Source organism: Rhea pennata, chromosome 2, assembly GCF_028389875.1.
Source record: "Rhea pennata isolate bPtePen1 chromosome 2, bPtePen1.pri, whole genome shotgun sequence".
Lineage (NCBI taxonomy): Eukaryota > Metazoa > Chordata > Aves > Rheiformes > Rheidae > Rhea > Rhea pennata.
This window is the reverse complement of record NC_084664.1, coordinates 114,698,859-114,724,394: the sequence shown is the minus strand read 5'-3', so window position 1 is coordinate 114,724,394 and position 25,536 is coordinate 114,698,859. Positions and strand designations below refer to the sequence as shown.

At 40.5% G+C, this 25,536-nt stretch overlaps 1 protein-coding gene across 4 annotated transcripts in view; it reads left to right on the top strand.

Moving 5' to 3' along the window:
* The window catches only part of TMEM241 (transmembrane protein 241), a 60,743-nt gene extending 51,482 nt beyond the window's left edge, over window positions 1-9,261 (top strand). For 2 of the 4 annotated variants that reach the window (XM_062568134.1, XM_062568133.1), the window contains exons 14-15: window positions 4,185-4,249; window positions 8,571-9,261. In XM_062568134.1, the coding sequence (XP_062424118.1) occupies window positions 4,185-4,249; window positions 8,571-8,631 (126 nt within the window). In that variant the 3' untranslated portion in view covers window positions 8,632-9,261. Of the gene's footprint in view, window positions 1-4,184; window positions 4,250-5,949; window positions 6,016-8,570 lie in introns of all 4 variants that reach the window. The other 2 variants (XM_062568136.1, XM_062568137.1) reach the window with 2 other exon arrangements.
* Window positions 9,262-25,536: the final 16,275 nt, after the last annotated feature.

Here is a 25,536-nt window from a genome sequence, read left to right as displayed (position 1 = left end):
AGAAGCCCCTTCTGTTTTGTTTCATTACCTAACTATTCAGGCCCAGTCTTTGCTCCAGTAGTCCTACAACAATTCTCCCTGTGCTTGAGGTAATCACTTCTCTAAACTTCTTTCTTCTCCTGGGCTGGAGATCAGCAAACTGTTTATTCATAGACCTGATCCCAGATGAAGCTGTCTATCACAAGGGTAGTTACTTCCCTCAGTTACCTGCTGAAACACACTTTGTAAGGAGCTAGAACTGTTTGAGATGTTGACAAACAAATGCAGTCTGTCATACCACGATTTTTGTTTACTTACATAATTACCTGTAAATAATTCAGTGATTGGAACTATAGAAATATTTGAAATTGAGGTAAATATGTATTAATCAAATGCACCTTCTAAATGGATATTGTTTCCACAGTACAATAGAGTGGCACATTAAATTTAGACTGTTTATTTTTAGGAAGCAACTTTTTTTTTTCCCCCTTTTGTGCAAGGTGTTTGAAACGATTTCTCAGGAACAATTTCAGCTCTCATGGAAATATTTTCTTAAATGATACTACACCTGGATTTTTTTCTAAATTACTGAAAGCTGTGTCAGAATTCTGTAGAAACGTTCACAGCATAAATGTCTTTAAAAGTAGCTTTTGTAGTACTGCATGGGCAGTTTTAAGCACATAAAAAATCAGTGAATGGAACTATTATTGTGTCTAAGGTTGTTAGGGTTCACCAGTCTAGTCCGAATCATTTGGTGGAATATCTGTCAAAATCTTGGGTAACTTAATTTATAATATACTGGTTATAGCTAAGTAAAATTTTATTTCTATCTTTTAATGATTCAGCCCCATAACAAATTTTGCCATAATCAACTTTAGTTTGCCCTTTACTTGGTTTTCTTTGTCTTGAAAGCTTATTCCTTCTCCTAATGCATCTGAACGCCTTGGAAGACAACTGTGACCTTTAAAGTGAGGAAAGCGAGATTATTGCACGTAACATGATTTTTTTTTCTTTTAAAGGACATTCAAAACATCAACGTAGGTGTCTTTTTTTAATCTAAATACTTGTGCACTTACTACACTTCAGTAAAGGCTGAAATGTAATAAGAGGAATAGCTTCTGAACTATGTCTTTAGATTTTAGATTGTTCCTGTGGAACAAAATATATGGTTGACTTCCCTGAAAATTTGTTTTTCATTTTTGAATGTGTTCCTCTTCTGTATAAACAAGAGAAGATGGCCATTTTAGCAATGTTTTTTCCTTTTGTTTTTGTTTTTTCTTGCACACACTTATTCCACGTGCTCTTCCAACCCACATTCTGTTTCTCTTTGGCACTGAGACACTCTTACATAATTTTTCAAATACACAAATGTTCTGCAGTAATAGTCTAAAAGGCTACAGGCTGCAGTAGTGTTTTTGCAAAGGTTTGAGATGATCACAGTAGAATGGTGTACTGTTTTTGATAAAACCTTATTCTCAGAGAGTTTTTAAAATGTCTGTTCCTCTGTTCTTGGCCTCTTCTCATGTTTCTAATAAACATGAATATCATGGAGTGGCTGACAACTTCAACTTGTGCCATGTCTCAAATAGAGTTTCTTTCAGGAGAACAGCTCTAAGAAAAGAATTGCTCTATAGGTATTATGGCTGCCACCGTTCATTACTTTCTATTTATATGTTTGATAATGGATATTGAATGTTTTTACATACTAAATTAGCATTAGCCTAAGATAAGCACGGTACAATTAACTCTACAATCATTTGCACTGGTGTATAGTTCTGTGTAGGTTAGCATAGTTCCTGCAAGATATGCAAGGGGAAGATCTAGCTTGCTAAGAATGAGATAGTCTTTTATTTTACAAAATGCTATATTTGAGCTGACAGATACTTAGCATAGGAGCTGTATTTAGGTAAGCTGTATAACAGATTGAGCTTCCAAATGGTTAGTGTTTCACTCTTCGGAGTTTCTACTCCCTCTGGCTGCAAATGAAACCCGTCTAAAGTGTGATCTCAATGTGGGCAGCTGCAATATCATCTTTCTGAGTTCTGCAGAATAATTCTCTGTTGGTGACCTGACTTTCTCCTCTGTTTCTCTTGAGTGCATCTATTTATTCACAGGTTTACTTGTATACATGTTTTACTGGCATACAGCAGAGGAGAGAGGAGTAGTAGTAATACAGATCACTGTTTTTTTTGTTGTTGTTGTTTTTTGTTGTTTTTTTTTCTGCTGGAGTGGAAACTTCTACTGTCTATTAGCTTCAAGCTTTTCAACACTGCCGGTGTTGTTGTATGCTACTATGATAGGCACTGCAGAAATAATTTAAGTCTGATGGGTGAATAGTTCATACTGGGAGATGCATTGGCTGTTCTGATACCAGAAGTTTGATTCTTGTGCAGGAATGGAGTAGATCTGCAGTCCTGTGGTGTCCTTTATGGACCAAATCCAACTCCTCCCTTATTCCCTGTGCAAGGCACTTGTACCGTAGGCAAATAGAGAACAGTCAGGGCATGATGTATGGTAATGTCAAGGAAGTAAAAAGCCTTTTGTGCATCTCTGCTTCTCCCTAAAGTAGACAGCATCTCCCCAAGGAGGCCTCAGGAGGCTCTAGCTCTGCTGTGCCCACCGAACACCACAGCTTGTGTATGGGGCTTGCTGCTATTTTGTGCTCTCACTGCCAGCCTCATATTACTGCCAGCTACTCTCCTCTCCAGCTAACTGTTTGACTGGGGCTGGAGGAGTGATGTATAGACATCTTTTCCTGATCAGCTGTGCTTAATTCTATGGCGGTTCCACTCAAGGCAGCCTCAGGCCCTGTCTTTTCAAATGTAATCATAACAAATATACTGGGTATAGACTAACAGACTGTTATTCCAAGTTCTGCTGTGCAGAGTTTACTCTGAAGTGGCATTTGCTTCTCTACTGCAGATGTATTAGTGTTTTTTTAACAAGTCTTTAATGGATTAAGTAATGAAATTTCTGGTGTCTCCCCTGGGACACAACTAGACAAACAACTATTAGGAAATAGTTCCTGATAATTATTTAGATGTTTTGTTTCTTAATTTCATCTTTTTTACTTAGGCAATTTTGTATTATCCTAAACAGTTCCTTACATTCCTCAATGCTTGTGTTTCCCAGGCATTTGTAAATCACTACTGTCTTCCTTTCCCACAGGCATTGCTTATCCTAACTGTTGACTGAAAATGAATCCCTCCATCTAATGACTCTGTCACTGTTCTGAGCTCCTTCCATTTTACATTATCCATCTGGCAACAAAATGTCCAAAACTGAGTGCAGAGTGCAGATGTGGTAGCTCCATAGCTGTTGAAACAGAGATATATTACAAACCATTGTATGTCAGGAACTAGCTATTTCCAGCTGTTTCTTGGATCAGTGCTGTAAGGATGTGAAGTTATTTGCCACCAACTTCTCTGAGCCGTTCAGTAGACAGCTTGGTATAATGAGAGATTTGGGATATAAATGTACCAAAATTGCATTGCTTTTCTTTACCCCATACCCTTTTCCTTACCCCATACCCTTGTTCTTTTTTGTCTTCTCTACATCCACAAACACACATCAAGCTTTCATTCTTCTTAGAAATATAAAGTTTTTCAAGCCCAAGGCCTGACTACTGTCCCCAGTCTAGTCCACAATCAGCAAAGAAAAGCTAGCAGGTTTCCAAGCTACACTGGCTGGGCTGGGTAACAAGGGACTTTTTGCTCTGGTTCCCTGCCTTGCCCCTGCTGCATCCTAAGTTCTCTGGAAGTAAAAATAAAACTGCAGTGTTTAACAGTCATACTATCTTCACTGATTTCCCAGCCTAACGAGCAGCCTATGTGCCTTCCTAGAGGTTTCTGCCTCTTAGGTGCCTGCAGCTGGCTGCACAGCTATTGCTCTCCTGTGTGTTTGCTCTTTCTGCGGTTTCTGGCCTGCCTCCTACTGGCCAGAGGAAGAAGGAGGTGCCTGTATTTCTCTGTACTTAATGTAGAGAGGGAGGTTTGGCAGGAGTGGCAGTTTCACGTTCAGCAGTACGTTTGCCTCCCTGGGTTTTCTCTAGTCCATTGACTGCCTATTTTAGGTACTCAATCTAAGGGTTAAAAATAAAATAATAAAAAAACCAAAATATGGCTGCATGTGTAGGAATTTAATTTCAACAAAAATATTTCAGTTTTCACTTATGATGTCAAGTTTTTTCCTTTTCAATTTTACAGGTTATCACTGCTAGCTTATCACCGTTCTTCTTTATCATGACAGCCAATGTACTAACAATTTCTTGGTAAGTGCCTACATGAGCTTTTTCCTTGATAGTAAAAATGAATTTCTACACATTGCTTCATGTGGAAATATTTTTTAAATGGCAAATTCTATTAGTGTCAGTAATATTTTACCTGTAAGGAGAACCAGGTGTGCAATGAGGGATGCAGTATAATAATACAAATGGAACAGAGTTTCTTTTGCCTTTGTGGGAGAACACAGAAATTTTTGAATGTTAAGCCTCACCACAATTCACTCAGCACATTTTAGAGCTAGATAAATGGATGCAATAGGCAAATAAATGACCCATTCAAAGTTGGACTATAAATCAGTGGCGGAGTTGGAAGTAAAACATTTGAGTCATGGTTTTGTAACAGCGTTGTTCTAAGCAATAGGAATGCTTTCAAATTTCTGAATAGTCCCTCATGCAGTGTATACTTTGAATACATTAATACAAGTAGGAAAATGAAATAATATGTAACTCTTTCCAAAGCTCTGTTTGTCTTTTGTAACATGTGTCCTAACATATTATGAATCACCTACCTTGAAATTTTTAGGAAGTCATATAAACGTCTAGGCTGCAATCGCCTTTGGTGAAAGACAAGGCTTTGTTCTGTTTGTACAGCACCCAGCAAAAGGGAATTCCACTGCATGGCCGATGCTCCTAAATGGTTCTGTCATACAAATAACTAAAAAAGGGTTAAGTGTGTATTTCTAAGGCTAGATTTGTTATTGGAAATAAAAATCTGTTTGCTTTTCAGAAGTTTTAGGCTTCCTTTTTTCTTCCTAGTCTGATTGTCACCCTGAAGATTCAGCTTTGTGCTAAATGGAATTTGCATATTTTTATTCCAGCTGTGATATTTAAAATAGTAGCAAGACTCTGAATTAATGTGCCACTAACCCCAGATTTGTTTCTGAGGATATCCTGAGATGTTTCTAAATCTCTGGTCTTATAATATTTATGCCACTTTTAAGCCATTTGAAACATACTTTTCTCTCAGTTATTAATACTAAGAAGACTATATTGCTAAAGCCAACATTGATAAAATCATATAGGCAACTGAATCCTTCATTTAAATCAGTAAAAGTGGAGAGGCAACACATCCCAATAGGGTTCTCATGTTTAGACACTTCATTTACAAATAGCCTGATTTATAGGCCCAGTCTGTAAAAGCTGCTTCTGACACTTAATTCGAGCCTATTCTCTGTAGATGCATGTTCTCAGTTTACTTTGACAATCCGGGAAATTTCTTCCAAAACTCATTCTGCTTATCAGGAAAATTTTGATTTCAATGGCTAGACACACCATTTGCATTTTTGTATGGTAAATAAGTGCATGTCTATGCCCTGTATAGCTCAAAAATTACCATCCTACCACACACAATCCAGTTTGTACTGTATTTGACTTTTCTTCATTATCTCAAAGAATTTCAGAAATGAAAAGCACACATTTCCTTCCTGTATTTGACATTTTATTGGTTATATAAAGGTATTTGTGCCTTAATCACCCAGAAGCAAAGAATCGTTTTGAAAAGTGACCTTGAGAATGGAAAGGTAAAAATACAGAATATTGCCTCTGCCACCATGCAACCATTACAGTTGAAGCTATGTAATTAGTATCTACCAGGAGTCCTTGGAAATGTAATGAAATGGATTTAAGATACTGCCATTTATATGCTGCTCTATTTTCCCAAGTGATTTCTCCTCTTGCCTTTTCTTCAGCTTCTACTTGGAAGTTAAAAGAAGTTACTGAAAGCAGAATTTCAATTTAGCTCCATATTTGGTTGTGTGAGTGTGCATCCATATATGTATGTTATGCGTATGTAATCTCAAATGCTCAAATGAATGTGTATTTTTCTTTAGCTCTAGGAATACATTTCTGTGGCCTATGTGCATAGGGGACTGAACTAGTTGAACTAATACCAGTGCAACTACAACTCTCCTGGTCCAGGCCATTAACTTGCTGTGTCTTACCATGTTTTACATGTGTTTGTGTAGGTCTGTTGTGTGCATGCTAGAGTAGACTTTTATAATATATACTTATTTACTGACTGTATACTAAAAAAAAAAAAAAATCCCATGCACCACTGTGAATATGAATACATGAGCCCGTACAGTTGCACACATACTACATATCCTTTATGCATTGACAGTGATATAAATAATGAACACATTCACATCTTTGCAAGAAACTTTGCTTTGACCCTTAGGCAGCTTTTATGTTTTGTTTGTCGCAATTCAAGAAGATAACCATTTCTTGTATTTATTGTTTGAATTCCATGCATCAGCAGAGTCTGGGCTGTCAGCAAAGCTCTGGTAATACAGTTTGTTAGATGATAGCAGCTGCAAAGTACTCATGAGATCCTAAACCACTGAGTTTTTTGGTGTTGCTCCAGTGTTACTGTGGAATGTTATATTGTATGTTAATTTCTGAGTGATGGGCAAGTGCAGTTAGCTGTCTCCTCATAATAAACAGAAGCCAGAGGATTTGCAGATGGTAAACTGAATGTAAATCAAGGGCCTGCATTTAGCCATGTTTTTGCTTTGCTCTATCTTGAGGTTACACTGATGGTTTCTGTTGGTCCAGTAATCTGGTGAACATGTTTTGCGTCGTGCATGCAGACACCTGGCATTTCAGATCTTTCAAAAGGAGATTCTTCTTTTGTCTACTATGGAACATAAGATATTAAAGAATGGTTTAGATGCAAATGCCCCTCTACAGAACAGTGCTGTGCAGTTTAATACCTTTTGTACAGAATTACTGGTCTAACTTTTAGAATTCTGTAGCAGAGATAAGAAACTGTTAAAGTCTCTGTTAAAAATTTAACAGAAGACTACACTTCCATAGAAAGTAAAAATGGAAAGAAAAATTTTGAGTCATTTCTAAGAATCTGCTGGGTTTAGTCCTTGTTATATTCATTGTGATTTTTCCTTAGGGTAGTAGCATGCATTAGCTGACCTTAGCTTCAGAAGGAATTAATGCAGAGTGAATGTTTATAACTGGCGGTGAAATCTAGGCAAGACACGAAGGTTAATCTTCAGAGAAAAGTGCTTCAAGATTGTTAGTGATTAGACGCAGACAGACTCTTGTGTTGTAGATCTTTTTGAAAAGCTTGTGTCCTTAGCTGCCATTTGCTCTTTCTTGGTAATTCCACATCAAAAAGTAGACTGTCTCCAGAACTGCATGTCTCTATCCCCCAGCACCTACTTTCCAGGTCTGTTTACTGTATTATTAGAAAATACTATGTTTTTGTTATATAATGTTAGTTCCTTTCAGGAGCAAGGGGAATTAGGCGATTTTATTTTTTATTTTTTTAAAAGTGATTCACTGAAGCTAAGAATTAAGTAAATATAATGGTATTAAAGTCTAGACAGCCATCAGCTTTACATGTTGGGTTTTTTTTTCCAAGAAAAAAAAAACACTCTAACTATGAACTTACAAAAGTTTGGTTTGTTTATAGAGTTCGTTAAGGAGCTTTTCTATTTCATAAGCTAAACCATGAGGCTAAGATGAAAGATCAGTACATCTAGCTTTATGCTGTTACAAAAGGGGAGAAGAGTCTGAGTCCTACCATATTCCTCTTGATTATGATAGCAGAGGAGACTTGGGGATTTTTAACTATTGCGTAAATAGCTTATTTCAGTGAATTATCGTTTGTTTGTAAAACAATTCATCCTTATTTGGAGCCCTACTTCTAGCCTGGATCTTAGAAAAAAATATTAGTGCCACCACTATGTTGTGGGGAAGTTCTTGGATGCTCGTGCTTTTTTGGCTCAAGCAGTTCTGTTCTACTGGGTTCCCCACAAAAAGCAGCAGATGCAGGAATTTCCACTGGCCTGGCTAGGCCAACGGGATCTCCCCAACACAAAATTCTTTCCTGATTTCCTTAGTCCCTAAAACCTAGGGTTTTGTCTCCCTCCTGACTTGTCAGGTGGCAAGTTTTCACACTAGAATACAAGCAGAAAATGTGAAGGGAATCATTAATAACCTGAAGAGGTTCAAACTCTCCTGCCATTCTTTCTTTCTTCTTGCCAATGTGCTAGCATGCACCTGTTCTCACATCTAGATGAATTCTTTTCTGTGTAGATCTCTGTCTATGTACTTTCTATATACCACTAGCCCTAAAGTATAGGAAGGGCAGGATTTTGAGATCTGTAAAATAAGGCATTTGTAATTTAAGCCATTGTTTACCAACATGAACAAAAAAATCACCTGGGGTACTGTTACTAGGATGAAATATGTTTAGACAAATTAATACCTTTCACTTTGATATTGTGACATTTGGTATTTTATCAAGTGGAGGGATTGCTGATGCTAAATTTGTGCTATGCTTTGTTTACAGCCTTGTGATCGGTGGAGTTGGAGAAGCTTTGCTTGTTTATACTGAACGGACGGGCACATAAAGAGGAACCGTATCTCACCAGCTGGAAAAGAGCTGACTTGCAGCTTAAATTCTAGTATGCAGTGGCAAGAATGATGAAATGCAACCAAACACAAGGAAAGAGACTCACTGTTTTTTTATTATTATTATTATTTTATTAAGAAGGGGAAAATACGCTATTAATAGTGCTGGTAAGAGAACAGCATAGTTGGTAGGTTGACTAGGAGGCTTTGCCTCAAAGCACAAGACAAAAGCTATTTCTGATTGATGAAGTAAAGGAAAAACTACACTATCTCATTCTGATGGCTCTGTGTGAGAACCTCTCAGTAGCAGCTTCTTGCACAGGGATCTGAACTCAGGAAAAGCAGCATTCCTCACTGGATACCCTCATTTTTTGTTGGAGGCTGACAGCAGGTTGTACCAAGCAATGTCAGAATCTAGATCCTGCCATGAATTGAGTGTCAGGAAGCAAGGATTTTGTTCCCAGCGGTTCTGTAGCAGCAACCTACCACGCACAGTTCTCTAGTCACGTTGTCTGAACTACCACGATGACTGAGGCCGTGGAACTTCTGAAGATAGTTCCCTTCTGCGATTGTGGCAGATTGACAGCTTTGCTGAGTGGGGAAATGAGCAATAAATCTCATTGTCTGTAGTGCTTGCTGTTTGTGTGTTTTTCTTCCTCCTATTGTCCAAGATTTCTCTTAAACTCTGAATTTTTGTTATCCATAGGGGGCTGGAGGGACTCATACTGTTCCCAGCAGTGGTTTGTCCCTTAAATTATTGCAAGAGGCAAAAGAGATTATAAACTTTGAATGAATGTCATAAAGAGTAGAAGGCAATTAATCTCAAAAATTCTTAAAATAATTTCATTTTCAGTTGTTTAATGGCTGTTAGAAATTAGTCTTGACAGATTAATGCCTGGGAAAGCAAACTGTGTAAAAGCAATACTAAATGGTGATTTGATAATGTTTTGGGGAAGTTTTACTTGGTAAAAAGAGTTTGGTAACAGAAACAGTGGAGGGAAGGGACTTTTATCACATAACATTAGATATCTGAAGTGTTGTCTTTTAATCTAAGTTGACTGAATTTCAATTTGACTTTGTACCCAATGGAAAGAGAAAGATTCCCTCACAGAGATGATTCTTAACAGAGGTAGATTGCTGTGTTGATGTGGCTGAAAGACCCTCTGGAAGTAATCGTCTCTTATAGGTGGAAACTACGTGACTAATCCAGACAAGACACTTAGCTTTTAGAAAGCTACAGTTAGCTGAGACGTGCAAGTCCAGCTGGGATTTAAAGCATATCTACATACAGCATCCTTTCAACAAATAAGGCACATTTTAGAAAGGATTGCAGTCAATTTCTATGCCTGGAAAGTTTAGATAAAGATTAGGTTTTTTTCCAGAAAAAAATACTGTAGTTAAAAAAAAAAATCATAAGTATTGTGGCCTGTATTATACTTATGGTTATCCTAATTAATCATAAGAGGTTTGTTTATATTGGCATGTTATCCATGTATGCTGGATCACACTCTGGCTTGAGTTTGGAGTGAGCCATTTTCTTGGCAGGTGGTAAAATTCACATTTGGGAAGAAAGTAGGGAAAGAGAGGGACAAGGATGAAAAACATATGCTTGCATTTGAATGCTGGTCCTGCAACCAACATGAGCCACCTGGCACAGTGAATTAGGGCTCACACTCAGCCCCTGTGAGCCAAGACACACATGTAGCCAGGGACCCTCACTGCCTTCCACTCCTGTGAATTCAGACAGTGCTGGAAGTGATGATTAAAGAGTTAAATAGGTAATGGAGGCATGCTGGCTCCCCAGGTGGTTAATTCTGCTAGCTGGTGTGACAAAATGGCAGGACCATTGTCATTCCACCTTCCTGCTGATTTTGAAGTGATTAGTAACCCTGGCATAACAAGGGATTCTCATCAAAGTCACTGTGCCTAGGTTTTGCAGTCATAGCTAGAACCTTTGTTGTGGAAAAAGCTCTTTGTGTACCTCTCCTCTTGCATAACATTAAAGGGTAGGCTACAGTTTGGATTTTTTCCCCCCTTTCTTGTCTTTGCTATTCATCACAATGTACCAGAACCCAGAACACCCATTTGCTTAGTTGCTGGTGGTCTCAACAAAAAGCCAGTGGCCAAACCAGAAGGGTTTTTGCCGTATTTGTTTAATTCTAGAAGGCATGTCTGGGCTGGAGGGTATGTTGTGGAAAGGTTATTTGGCTATGTTGGGCATTACATTGTCTGGATTCTGGAGGAATTCAGTTTCTGCAGCTGCTGAGTTACTACCTCCCTGTGTAGTAACTCCATTACCTAATTAACTCTTTAACTTGCTGGGCTGTTTGCTTCTGCTTTCATTTTTGTGCCTTAGTGCATTTTCAATACTCTGATATATGTAAAAGTTTGCAGTTTTCAATTAATCACCACATAAGGAAACCAAGAAAACAAGAGTTACTGATGGTTTTGTGCTTTTCTATCAAACATGGCTGGCAAGGAAAACCATGCTCCGAACCAAACTGACCTTGCTTCAGTTGAGGATGACCCTGGAGAGTCAACACAGGGACTGTCAGTTCTGCTGAAGATTGAAAATAGGGTGGAAGTGGAGCTCCAGGGCCTTTAAATTCCATTTTTGTGTATTCAGAGCTGTACTGATGTGTTAAAATTGCCAAGCACGAAGCCATGGGTTGGCTTCCTTCCTCCAGAGCTACAGTTGACAGCAGAGCAGTGGTCCCAGATGGCAGCCAGCCCTTGTTGGAGTGTATGTAAGTGAAAGGCTGCCTAAGTATTGCCAGTAGCAAGCCTATGAATGGTTAGACGCGTTGTAGAGTGAGAAATGGTGCTGAGAGCCATTTGGAGGCCTTCTGGCTCTTAGAACAAGTGGTGTCTTCATTTATTAATGTTTCCTATGGTGGAGACTTTCAGTCTGGGAACTGATGAGATGCAGCAGTTGTAAAGCTTTAAGACTGTTTTATCTGGAAGTTCAGAGCAAGCCAGCAACAGATCTAGAAGTGAGCCATGACCTGGGTTCTCCTGCCTGACTTGGTACCTGATGGGGAGGAACAGCCACCTTCAATAGGCCCTGCAGTGGTAAAATAAATAAATAAAACCAGCTTTTCTCAACTCTGAGGTGGAAGGAGAATGACTCTGAGTCACCCCTCAACCAGCTGTCAGAGGGAACCTATGTGAAGACCCCAGCGTCCCTCCTACCTTTTTGGGGAAGAGATGCTTTTGCACCAGTAGGCTCTGGCTGAGAACAGACAGCAAGAGGTGTATTTTGGGGTTCTCAGATCCAAGCAAGCAAGTAGCCTTGAGATGCAGAGGTGATTATGGCAGGGAGGGAATGCAGGGTTAAGAAGACAAGAACATGCTGGCCACTTGTATGCTATGTATGGATTATGTTAAAAGAGTTGGCTACCTAGCTTTTGAGTAAGACTGCATAGCCTTGAGTACCCTATAAAGCTCCTTGTCAGGTCTCATTATTTGAAACCCCAACCATTGACAATGTTTTTTTCCAGCTGCTGCTGTTGGGTCAGGTCCCAGACAATGTAACCAGAATTAATGTGAAAGACATTAGGCTATGAGCTCTTTTTTTTTCTGAGGCAAAGCTTTTAGTTAATTCTTTTTTGTTCCCTCAGAAAATACAGAAGTCTTATTTTGTTCTCAGCGAGCTGTAGAGCAGGTTAGGCTTAAGGGGATTGGTGACCAGAGGGGAAAGGATAGAGCAAATGTGGTAATTTTCTGAAGAAACAATGGCCTAATCTTTAATTCAGCCCTATCTCCAAAGGAGGATGTTGCAAGAGTAAAAAACACATTTCAGAGTTATAGTAATGGTCTTCAAAGTATGAAATTTTAGAAGTCCAAACTCATGCAAGACATGCAAACAGTTACGTTTAGTGACTTTGCAAATATGCAAAGGGCGCAGAGTGCATATATATAATTGATCTTTTCTGTGGTCATTCAAAGATACCAAATAACAAGTATAAAGTTCTGAGCACGGAGAAGCTTGTTTAGGTTGGAGAGATGCAATGAAACTAATTAATGCCTAAATGCATAGCAATGTTTTGTGGTTAAGCTGGTGGAAAAAAACTTATTTTTTTCAGTATCCATCGTCTAAGGACCCTTAGAGTCTAAAGGCTTTTCAGTTCTTAGGCCTACAGAATGTAGGATGACAGACAAAAACTTGTGTGGCGGTCTCTTTGAGGGAAAGTCGATCACTGGCAGCTTTCTCATTGCACTGTTTTCATATCTACTGGTTTCGATCAAATCACAAAGGTGAATCATGTAACACCTTTTGGATCTTGTATTGCTTACCCCTCCTTTCCCCCCCCCCCCCCCTTTCTTTCTTTTTCTTTCTTTTTCTCCAAGTGAGCATGGAGGCTTTCTTGGTCAAAGCAATAGGTTAGTGAGGAGGCTTGTGTTGTCTGCCACAACAGTGTGCCTTTGTGTGCGACTGACCTTCGTGGTAAGGAGACTTTAATTAAAATACAGAGAAGTGCCATGGAACGAAGAATGAAACAGTAAAGCTGATGGATTTTGGCTGCAAGTGGGTTACTAAAACACAGGCCACATGGATGCTGCATAGAAACAATCTTCTAGTCTGGTTGCTGTGACGTAGCTTGCAGCAGAAGATTTTATTGAATGAATGAAATGAATTTGATGCTTACCACTGAAGCACTTTTTTCTGTTATTGCTTATTGCAGTGTGATTGTTGTGCTTAGTGTTGGGAAGAGGATGTGTGCCAATCTTCCAGTGCCAATTTAGTAGTGAAGCTGAAAATCTGCAGAGCCAGTGATCTTAACAAAAAGCAATAGGAAACGATGTTTTTTGAAAAAGCAATGGACATATTAAATGTCTTGATAAGGGACAGAGTTCTGGTTTACAATTATGTTGTGCACAACTATGTCCTAGCTGGTGGAGGAGTGTGTGTATTTATGTTCTTATTTCCCATCTTCAAACAAGAAGATCTGAAGAGTTCAAGATACACTGTGTGGGCATAAAATATGTTTTGAAAAGGATACTTTTAATGAGTATTGTAGAAAAGTGGTTACTTGAAGCCGTACAGAGTGCTGAGAAAAGAACATTTCTCCTAATTTTCTGTTTCACTGTGAGCTAAAGGAGGTAGTAGGATGAAGAAAACCCTAAAGAAAATTTTCTTGCCCTGAGCAGAAGCTGACTGAATACCTTTCAAAAATATCATCTGTTACTGTGAACCAGGCAACAGACCCAGTGTGAAACTTTAATCCTGTTTCAGATGATAAGTACAGAGACAGACTCAAATTTTATTTTGAAAAGAAGGCATGGGTGAAGGCTTAGAGATTCAGGGCTGGACTGAAAAAAATTGAGACTAAATAGCTTTATATCAGGAGATAAAACAGGAAGAGATTTTTTTTTCCCTGAGAACATGTTGCTTGGTATTTTTGATTGGGATATGCTGTAAGTACATGGCTGTTTAGTCCCCAAAAAAGAACGAAGGAAGCCAACGCAGGTTGTGTAACTGTTTCCATATGAACTGCATTGTTTTAGAAACTTGACACTTTTTAAACTACACTTTGATATCTACTAGAAAAGCAACTCTATTCTTCGGGGAATGCTGATGGAAAAAGTTAGGTCATCTCTTCATTACCAGAGTGGGGAATGTACCTCTCCCCTGTCTGGGGTGGAGAGGAGTCAGAGGGGGCTTTCCCACCCTTTAATAGATGTCGCTACTTCCAAATAGGTGGGGGTGGTCAGTTGACATATTGAGTTCTTGATTTGCTTATATACAAAATCTTTTTGAAAACTGATGTGAACACACTTAGTATATTTTTCTTAGGCGTTATGATTAATATTTAGAAATACGTAGCTTGGAACTTGTCAAATTGTTAGTTTGTGCTTGTATAGAAAAGCAAACTGCACAATTCTCTACATTCTAAAATAGCTGAGGTCCGTCTTAACCAGTTTTACCTGTTGGTGAGTACAGTCCCGTAACTGCGTTTACAGACTTTGCTTTAGGAAACAAATCTCAGGAGCCAAGAATGCTCTAGCTTCTCTTTCTGCTATTTGCTGTTAGAGATTCCCCACCTTTCATGACTCTCCAGCACTGGAGAGACATTAAGACCTTCTGTTTTACACACTGCTTAGTGATAGTTGCTCTTCTCTGCTGGCTCAAGCAACTTATGGTCAGTGCACCTTTGAGAGGTAGAGTTAAGGCTTATTTCAATTTGGGCATTTGCTTCATGTTTACACTTAAAACTTCTGATTTCTGTACCTTCTGATGATGAAAAAAGCTGATTTACCAATGTGTTTGTTTATGCTGGAATTGTGTGCATCCAAGTGTCTTACAATACTGTGTAATAATAATGTCTGCCTGAAGCAAGCTATCTGAATGAAACAAGCCTCCAGCACAATTCCTTTGAAAGATAAGGAGAACGCACTGATGTTTGGAGGAAATGGGTATTCCAAATGAGAAACTGGTAGGTTGGAGCTTTCACTGGTTAGGTCGTAAGGCAACGCAGAGGGTCAAGGAAAGGTGCAGAGCTGGGAATTCCATTTGTCATGCCTAAGCACAAAAGGAATATCACTAATGCAAGATAAATTAAGGAGTAGCTTAAAATTTCTAAGAAACCTCTGACTCAAGCATGAAGCTGTTCTTAAGTGCAAATGTCTTAGAGATTTGTAGACACCTGCAGTAAGAGCCCCACTGCTGTAATCAGTCACATAGCAGAGGCATAAAGCATTGACTGGGATCGTGAGCACCTTGCCTGGCAGGTATTTCTCAGACTTTCCTTTGAAAGCACTGAAGACTGTGCCAGTCTGATTAGTTGTCCTCTCTAGCCCTGGAAGGAGATCTGGTAAGAATTTTGCTGTAGGGGTGTCTCACAGCTGCTAGGAAACCAAGGGATCAGCTGCCTATGGCTTCAAACAAGGCATGTAGGACTTTCCTCAGGGAGTCACCTCTCTCTTACTGATGCCTAGAAATCAATTTGTTCTTTGCCTTGTCAGTGGAGGGGTGCCCTGTACATCATTTATGCCAGGCTTGCCCTTGGAATTTATCAAGCGAAGTTATTTCGGGTCAGAGCATTTTAATTGATACCCCCCAAAGTGAGTGTGCAACCCTGTGGGACAGTTCAATGCCAGAAAAAGAGTCTCAGCAAGTTACCAGAGGTGCTCAGCATCTCTCTGCATGGTCACCTCTTACTCTGAGATTCTTCATCTGAGCTTAACAACAGAAGGGCCAATCCCATCTTGATGTCACTGGAGATCAAGTTAGAGGTAAAATTGTGGGTAACTATGCAGGCATTGCTTTGGATCTCATCTGCCAACAGCTGAATAGTTTACTTGTGTAGCAACCTTAGATTTTCCCGTCACAAAGCAGTTAGTGGAGAACACATGAATAGCTGTAATGTAAGAGATGCAATAAATTTTAGCAGGCAGAAGAGAACAGCATCCAAGTTCTTCTCTTCACCATCCTGCTTCTGGCTGTTCTGCTGCCAAAGCCTGAGCTCTGCAAATCATTCTAGCAAAGGCCTCTCTAAAAATGGCGTTGAACTTTCTTTCAAGCGTTCCATTCCTTCAGGGCTGAGTTCATTGTCTTCTCTCGTGTAATGTCTCCAGTTACATTCAAAGAATTAGGATGTAGGATAGACACAGAAGCTAAAAATTTCAGCAAGGCAGCGTTTATTTCTTTATTATGCCTGTCCATACTGTCTTCAGCATGGGTGCTCCTTGAGCTTATTGATGATGAATAAGAACAGACTGTGCAGAGATTAACACAGATGGTTGTAGCCTCAAGACTTGATGAGCTGTAACCAAAGAAAATAAATCTCTGCTTTCAAGGAGGGGGGGGGGGCGAGCCTTACACAACTGAATTTCGTGTGGCTCAGCTGTATTCAGAGCGGAATAGTAAAATTGCTGACAAAGCACTGAACAGCTCGTGATCTGAATAGCCGTGTTGTAAGGGTGAGTTGCTTACTGCAGTCTCTGAATGGAAAAAAGAAAAAAATCAGCTGTATTGTTTTCTTTTGGACTAAAATATATAAACCCATGAAGCGAACCCTGCCATAATTCAGAATTCTGGAGAAAAGCAGTGTAGTTTACCAGAGGAAATGCTGACTCGCAGGGCAGTACCATGGAAAATGATGACAGAGGAACTCCTAGCCCCCAACACAGAAACGGGTGCAAAAGCCGGAAAGTAGCATCCCTTTTCCCTTCAGAATATCTCTTGGTCTTTTGTTTTTCAGGTTTCTGAAAGTATGACACAAGGGCATCATTCTGGTTCAAAGCAGTCTTTGAAAACATGGAAATTCAGTTTTAAAAGAGTAAATGTAGCAAATAACAGCTGAGGTGATCATGTAACCTCTTGTTGTCAGGATCTGGGGCTTTAAGTTAGCCAGCAGAGAAGTCTCATGGGAAACTGCTGGGAGTTTTCTGAAGTAGAGGAAACTTAGGTCTATTACCGTGTTCTGCAGTATGATTTAATAAACTCCATGTGTACCTCTTTTAAAATTATACAAAATGAATCTACTTATCAATCAGTCATGATATTCTATTCACTTCATATAGGCCTTGGGCTAGACACAGCTCCCTTCAGACAATTGTACAGATGAGCATGTCTTACGCTGTGAATTCAGCTAGGAGGAAGAAAATAATGGAAAAATTATATTGCCACAGCTACTATTGCAAGTGTTTATGTTCTTTAGGAAAAAAAAGAGAAGGAAACATGCTCTTAAAAGAGTTGTCTTTTATGTTCGTCCTCTCTGAGAGACTTCATGAAGTCATTTCATGACAAATTGTTTTGTGAGTTGGAGGTTTGGCTATCTTGCCTTAATAGGAAGGTACAAAGTACTCTGACATATTTTTAACTACTCCAGAAATATATTCCTGCTATAGAACTCTACCATCATTTTCCATGTGATCATTTGAAAACAAACAGTAAAGCAAGCTTATGGTGTGAGATTGCAGCTATAACATTCTTTAAAGTTTTGGTGTACTTTTTTGTAGAGCACATTAAATTTCCAGGTCACTGGTTACATCTCCACCTTTACTCTATAGTAGCCTTTTTAAAATAATTGTGGTTGTAGTTGCGTTTAAAAATTTTATGTTCTGGCTCTCATTGCTACATTGTTAACTGGAAAATACTTCTTATCGTATGTGGAAAGCATTGTTATAAAATCAATCGGTAGGTCTAAGGGTAGTATTTCAACCTCTTTCAGCTTTTGATTCACTCTCCTCCCCCCTCCCCTAAGAATCCCAGCACTAGCACCTAAGCTCGTTTGTGCTTTGAAAAGTGTATTCATCAAGTTACTGGCTTCTAGTGCATGTAATTTGGAAGCAATCTAGCTATACAAAACACAGCTCAATATATCTGTAAGTGCCTTTAACCATTGTGTTAGACTGTGCGTAAAGTTTGCTTAACAAGCTGCTTTGTGTGCAGCAGCATTGCAGGTGTAGGTGGTTTTCCAGGCATATTTGTGCCTTCATGGGCTTCTCCAGTGTCTGATAAGGCCTTCAGCGAAGGCCACTACTGTGACTTCTTGCCTTAGCTGCTTATTTTAATGAAATTTTCTCTGCCATTCCTACCACTTTCTCAAACTTACTGATGGGTACAAAAGCTATCTAGCGGGAGGCCAGAGTGTGATCAAATAAGTCTCAAATCTTTAAGACCCTGTGGGGAGTATAATTAGGATGGATAGCTATTTTAATGGCATTGTGATAGATAGCCTATCATATCACTTCAGCAGATCAATTTTGCAAAGTGTCTGAACAGCACCACTGGATTCCAGAATGGGCTTTCACAGCAAGTACCAAAAGAAGTAAAGAATTTGTGTATCTATGCACAGTGTGTCTGAAAGGACAATGAGCTTTTGAATTACAATCGGTGAAGAGAAAATTCAGGAATAATTCACTGGTCGGTGTTTTTGCTTTGCCTTTAAACTAAGCAATTCTTTTCTGTTACCTAACTCAGAAGAGATGGAAGAAGGTTGTGAAAGGGAGGTGGGACTGCAGCAAGAGGTCTCATTCTCCTTTTCTTTACTTGTGATCACTCTGACCATCTAGGTCACCTCTATGGGCTCCAACAGGCAACCTCTGGCCAAGTTTCCTGCAGTGTTTTGCAACTCTTCTGACAGAGTTGGCAGTAAATAATACATGCCTGTGCACTGACCTCTCCCAAAATGAAGATTATGATACAGATTGTCATAGGTTATCAGTTAAGCTGTGAACAGGTTGTCAGCGCAACACCTCACAAACTTGTTGTTCAGAAATGTTCCTTGTAGTCTGCACTGGGTGAAGAATGAGATGCTAGTGGGACTGCTCAGTAAATGCACTGTAACAGGTAGATTAAGACCAGCCTTCTGTATTGCCATGAATTATGCAATGATGGATGCAGTGTCTTTTACAACAATCCCTGGAGGAGCTGGGAGAGCGGGAGGTGACTGTCCTCTTGGGCCCTCAGTGAAGCAGCTCGGAGGCGCAGCAGAGCTGTACCACTTAGCTCTGCCACGATTTCAGTCCAAAGTGGAGCTGTTCCCTGGTTATTCCCTGTTTTACTCTGCTGCAGTAAGAGCGGGTAGATGTGTGAGTATTTATATTTAGTGTTAGCCCTGATGGGGAAGAGGAATGATGTCTGTGCTGTGAGAGAAGTGTCCTAGGTAGAAAGCTGCTGAGCTAGATGTGGTGGGGACCAGTGCCAGTGGCTGCAGGAACTGCAGAATCATGTTTTTTCCCACTCTGCTGCCTGCAGACCTCTCTGTGGCTGCAGTGAGGAACTGAACTTTCACCTTGAGGTAAGGAATACTTCAGTTTCTCAGCCTTGAGGCCTTGTAGCCTTTCTTGCCACCCTCTTCATCTTTCTAACTAAGGATCTGCTTTGGATCACAGGTTGCCGTTTCTTCAATGTTTGTCCATAATAATTGGGTTGCCACCATTAATTAAATTCACCAGATATTTTTCTTCCTGGCCTCCTGCAGCTTTAATCTGAGACTTTCCATTTTCCTCTACGTGGACACCATCATAGCCTGAGCAGAGTCCAATTTTCCATTAATGGACACAGCAGGCTTTTAAAACGAATCAGACGAAGGGTGGAGTCCACAGCTCTGGGTGCACTGTATGAAAGAGACAGCCAGACCCAATTCCCAGCACTGCACCAGCTTTTCTCTGTTTATCTTTGCATTTATAGAAATAATAAAAAGTGAACCAAACGAATAAAAGCACCTGAGGAGCAGCAGTCAGGGGCAAACAGCTAACAAGGAATGAAAGAGGAAATGGGATCTGATAGTTCTCAATTTATCTATGTGACCAGTAATTTAAACTTTGATACCTGAAGTGTTCATCAGAGAATCCATCTGAATGCAGTGGCTTGTGTGCTGCACTGACTGGTAGAGGTCTAACTGTGTAATATTGCTCAGGTTAGAGGAAATTGAAGATTGGGTACTAGACAAAAAAACAGTTTTTCCTTTTTCCTTGACATAGGTGGTTATCTTAATTCAGCTGCAATCCGTATATAAGTAAGATGATACATACGTAGCCCTGGAAGGCAGATGAGACGCTTATGACTGGGATTCAGGAAATACTAGTGAACCTCTTAGGCTCTAACGGGAGGTGAGCAGTTTTCAGCTCTAGTTTTGGGCTTGAATTTTAATGTTTTGGGGTGAATCTTAACATTTGCCCATGGAAATACTCCAATTTCTGATGGGCTTCCAATCTGTGCCGCTCACTGAAGGAAGATGTTCCAAGATAGCAGGGAGGACATGCAAATTGCTCCAGAACGAGGTATTAAATATGAAGCTTTCAAACGCACTCTAGATGCTACTTTCCTGGGTTTTTTTGAAAGATGTGCAGCTAAATGCTTTGGGATTGTTCATAGGCTTGAACTGGTCCAGTTTTAACTGGAGAAAATCTTCACGACTAGGAGAGTGAGATTAGAACAGTCCACTGGTGTTTGGAGATGTGTTGGACTTTGTCCACTTGAAATATCTATACCATGCCTAGATGTCTCTTTAAAACACGTGTGCCCCTTGAGGAACTGCTGCGCAGTTAGTTTGTGGGCTGTGTCTTGGGAGGTTGGATCACAGACCCGGTGGTCTCTGAGTAGCTTTCGACCTTGAAGGCAGAGAGTAGGTGACTACTGATCGTACCTCAGCTGGGCTGTTCAGGACTCTTGTAGTCCTCTCTCAGCCAGTGGGAGGACTTCTTCGATTGCTGGTGCTTGGTGAGCGCTGTTCACATGTGCGTTGTTCTTCAGGGGCCGACCAGGAGGTGGAGAGGGCCTGGGGAAGCAGCACAGTCTAGACTGTTAATCCACCTCGGATGGTAACAATTTAGTCATTTTTACTGCTGAGTAGGATGAGAGTAGTTTAGAAATGAAAGCCTTTTATCCAGATTTTAAAAAAATTTACAGCTACTATGTTTCTGCATTCGTTCTTGATCTTTCTTAACTAAAAATAAGAGCAGACTTCTTGGGTTGCCAGCAGAAAATATTAATGGAAACCACAGACTCCCATTGTTTTCTGCGTATTTATAATTTTGTGAGACATTCCTCCCTCCCTTGAGCTGCGTCTCAGACTGTGCATCTCTGCAATTTTTCTAAGTCTATTCTTGGTGCTTCATCTCCCCTCCCCATCCAAGATCAGGCTGTTTGTCCAAGACAATGTTGAAAAGTGGAAGGGTGGGGAAAACTGTCCCAAATGTACTGCTTCGGCTAGCGAGGGAATGCTGTGCCCTGCTCCTTGCAGGGAGAGGGGGAAGAGACCAACACACAGCAGGTCTCTTAGGCTTACCATTTGGGAGGATTTTTTTTTTCTTTAGCATTTCAGAAATACGTTGAGATTTGCCATCTCATCCGCTTTTTCATTTCATTTCTGTGTGTGTGTGTGAGGACTGGCTACAAATAGGAGGAGAAAAAGCTGAGGCCTGTGTACTCCCAAGGGTTGAACGATACTCAACAGATAGAGGCAGAAATGTAAAGCCGAGTGTGTAACCTTGTGTATTCTGGTGTGAGAGAAGGAAAGACGACCTGATCCTGCTGCCGCAGTTCTTGCGCTGCGACAAAACGCCTTTGTTCTGCGTAAAAATCTAGCACAAGGCAACTGTGTGGTCAAAATGAGCAATTAGTAAAACAGTAGAGGAGAAGCAAATAGTTTGGGGCAGTCTAGCTTTCTCCAAACTTTCTCTTGGTCTAAGCTGTGAGCCTCTGCAGGTGCTGGGGAAAATCTTGAAAAAGATGTAGATGCAATCTAAAAACTAAACAAACAAAAAAAACCCACAAAAACCCCAACAACAACAGCAACAAAATCCCACATCTTCTCTCCTCAATCAATGAACAGAATCTATCCCTGTTAAACAGGTCTCTGTAAGCACGGAGAACTTAATATTAGCTTGTAAAGCCCATAAACTGGGCTTTATGTTGTTCCCCTCTGCTTTGCCGTCCTCTTTCGTCCAATTAAATCTCAAAATAACCCCTCCAGCTGCTGCTGGTGGGAAACAATATGGAAACTTCCCTTCCTGGTCTGCATGTGTCGAGAAGGAAAGGAGGGAAGAGAGTGAAGTCAAAAGGGTACCTCATGGAGGCTGGGGAGGAAGAAAAAACTAAGGGCAATTAGTTGCAGTGGCAGCAGTTTGGGAGCCCTGGCTTGCCCAGCGTCTTCGTCGATGAGCATGAAGTACTCGCCGATGTTGGCTAAGGCAACGCGAGACTTGGGGGCTCCCTACTGATGAGCAGGCTCTGCAGCGTTTACTGACACGTTGTGCGCATTTCTCCAGTGTCAGCTTATCCGTGATCAAATCTGGAGATCGTGTCAAAAAAAGGTAGAAGAGAAAAAAGAAGAGAAGTCACAAAGCAAAGGGCTGGGAGATCCTCACAGCAACAAGGACTACGAGAAACAAGGGGATGGTGTGTTATGACCGACATAATACGCAAGGTTTATGATGACCGAGAGTGTCCCACGCTGGGGAAGGAGTTCCTTGGGTGCACTCTCACATCGCAGGAGAAGAGTTATTTTCATCTTGTCTCTCCCTTTCCTTTTGCTAGCTTGTCCAACTAACTACTTTGTTAAGCATATCTGCTGCCAGGAGGGATCCCCTACCCCTCACCCCAATCCTATTGTTCAGTAAGCTGTAGGGGGGAAATTTTCTGTTTCCAGTAACATGATATACTGGTGTGAGTTCAAGATGTTGTAAGTTAACCACAATTAAAATTCAGCTGAAAACTGGAAGGCTTCTAAAATGGTTTAAGGAATTAAGTCATGGAGCATCTGTCTAAACAGGGTAGTAGAGGTAAGGTACCTATGTGTTTTAAGGAGATGCTCAGTAAGATTATGGTGAGGTTTGAGTGACAGGCTAAAGGAATTCGCAGAAATGGGAAATTATTTAGAGCTCTTTAGGAAATAGAAATTGTTCATGTCTTAAGTCAGCAGCAACTTTTTGGCATTGCTTTTCCCTTGCTTTGAATATATACAGTTCATTTTCCAGGATCACCATTCCTACTGTTTCTGTAGGACCCTGCGACTGTTAGTTTTAGGCTCACTAGTCCTGGTGTCTGCTGTTGGGTTCTGGATGATGCTTCCTGGGTTTAGAGTGAATGAAAAAGATGGACCCTGAGCTCATCTAGACCAGATCCCTAATAACACATGCCTGCAAGTACCAGAGCGGGGCCCCCCTGAGCAAGGTGATTCTCTCCAGGACTTTATTCCTGAAAGTGTCTTATGGCAAGAAGCTTGATTTAAAACATATGTCTTTAATGTAATCTAGCATTAACTTTAATATATTCAAATTTAACTTGAATCTCTCCAAATATATTTAACTTTAAAACTCTCCAAGACTGATTCTCAGGCTAGGAGGAAGGAGAGGAGAGAGAGCATGTGCTATATGAGTAACTTCAGCCCAGGTAACTGCAGTGTCTGGTCAATGATGTGGTTTGAAACATGAGTGATGCAGTTAGGAAAGGGCCTCGGCCTCGGGGCTGCTGGATGGGTGACTTTGGGTGTCCCGTGCAGCTCCCACGCCTCTTCGCTACTGTCTCTGGCAGGAAGGATGAATTTGAGTTTCTTGTAGCCCTTCTGCTATTGCCAGGATGAAGCTTAAGAGGTAATGGTCACCTGGGGTGAAATGGGAGCGTACAAGGGGTAGAGAAAACATCAGCCTGAAAATAGCATGGTGCCAATAGTCTGTTTTCCCATCTCAGTTCCTGTAATTAAAATAAGGCTTGTTCTCAGGCTGAGGCACTGAGTCTTTGACTGCATGTACTTGCAGCAGAGTCAGGACTGAGGGGTTCAGAAGGGCCTTTGCTTTGTCTGCAAGTTTACTTGAGGGGATGTTCAAAATCTCTTCATCTTCCCCCCCCCCCCCCCCCCCCGTCTCTGGGGTTTAAAGTGGAAGATGGATGGGTAACCTGAATTCAAAGAATAATCCCTCCCTCCTTCCCCCCCCCCCAAAAAAAAAAAAAAAAATCCCAAAGCGCCAAAGGTGCAACTTGGGACAATTAGCAGTGGTGCCACTGTTGTGGCGATTGCCCAGCCTCTCACGTCTCTAAGTAACTTATCTTTTCTAGTATTCAGTGTGAGGCCTGGTGTTAAAAACGACTTAGCATCCCAGGAAGGTGTTACCATCCTGTAATAAGCTATTCCTCACTGTTTCCAAAGACTTCTACTGTGCACCGCACACTGGAGCAATTAGCTAAGCTTGCTTCATTTAAAGACAGTGTAAAGTAGCCCAAAGAAGTCAACGCCTCTTTGCTAACAGTTTTGGAAAGTGATTAGCAAAGGATTTTTTCTTTTTTTTTTTACTGTATATTTAGTGTTCTGGAATCTGTGTAAATCTAGTTAATTTGTGTATTGCCACAAGTATCAATTTACAATTAAGGGTCTCCAACCAGACAGTGATGGGTAGAGGGAGGCAGCCAAACCCTTGACAACTGTTTTATTAAAGTGGCTGTGGAATGGAAGTATGCAATGAAAGGGTGCTCTCCGGAGAGGCTGTCCGGCCTAACTAGGCGCTAGTGAAAAATTAGCTTAAACTGGGAACCCAGATAGGTGGCAGATAACTGGCTGTATTTGTACATATGAGTGAATGGCTGAAGTTGAACTCAAATGCTCGGGCAGAGCCTGCTACTTGCTAGCTGCAACCCGTATGGCCTAGCTGTTAATTTGGCAACATGTGGACTAAGTCCTGAACCCTTTAGATTCATACCCATGGATGAGAAGGTTGCTCACCCCTTGTGCTTCTGCACACAAGATGTTCTAAAGCAGAAAAACCAGGGGCTTCGTGTTCCAGAAAGATGCACTGGTGCCGAAAAAAAGGGGGTTTCCAGAATGGGGGGGGGGGGAAGAGAGGGAAAAAGGAAAAAGAAGTGGTCTGGGAGGGAAGAAGGTGAAGATCTCAGCTGGAGAAAAGATCCTAGAACTGAGGGAAGCACCTGGAGACAGGGGAGCTGCATGGAGACAGGCACTGGGGGTGCCTAAGGACCAAGGACTTGGGGAGATGCTGAAGACTTTTTGGTGGGAAACTGGAGCCTGAGGTTTCTCCTTTTAGTTTGCTTACAAGTATATATATATACAATATACATATATATATATATAAAATATACAATTGTATATATACAATAACAAGAGTTATTTCTAATACTGCCATTGGCTTATTTAATAAGCAGCTTTATGTCCCACGGCAAGACAAACCCCAAAACATTTGACACATACAACTGAGAGAATTGAATAATTTTACTTACTGTCATTGGTGGAAAAGACTCTGGGCTTTTCAATTTTTTTTAAAAAAATTATTTATTTATTTATTTTAGAAAAGGAAAAAAAAAAAAAAACCTCTGCATGGTAGAGTGTATGGTATATAATCTCAAAACATTACAAGTGATATGGAATGGATTATTTCCCAGACTATTTAAAGTTGAACCTAAAATCATCTGTAAATCAACACTCATTACCATGTAAGACAAA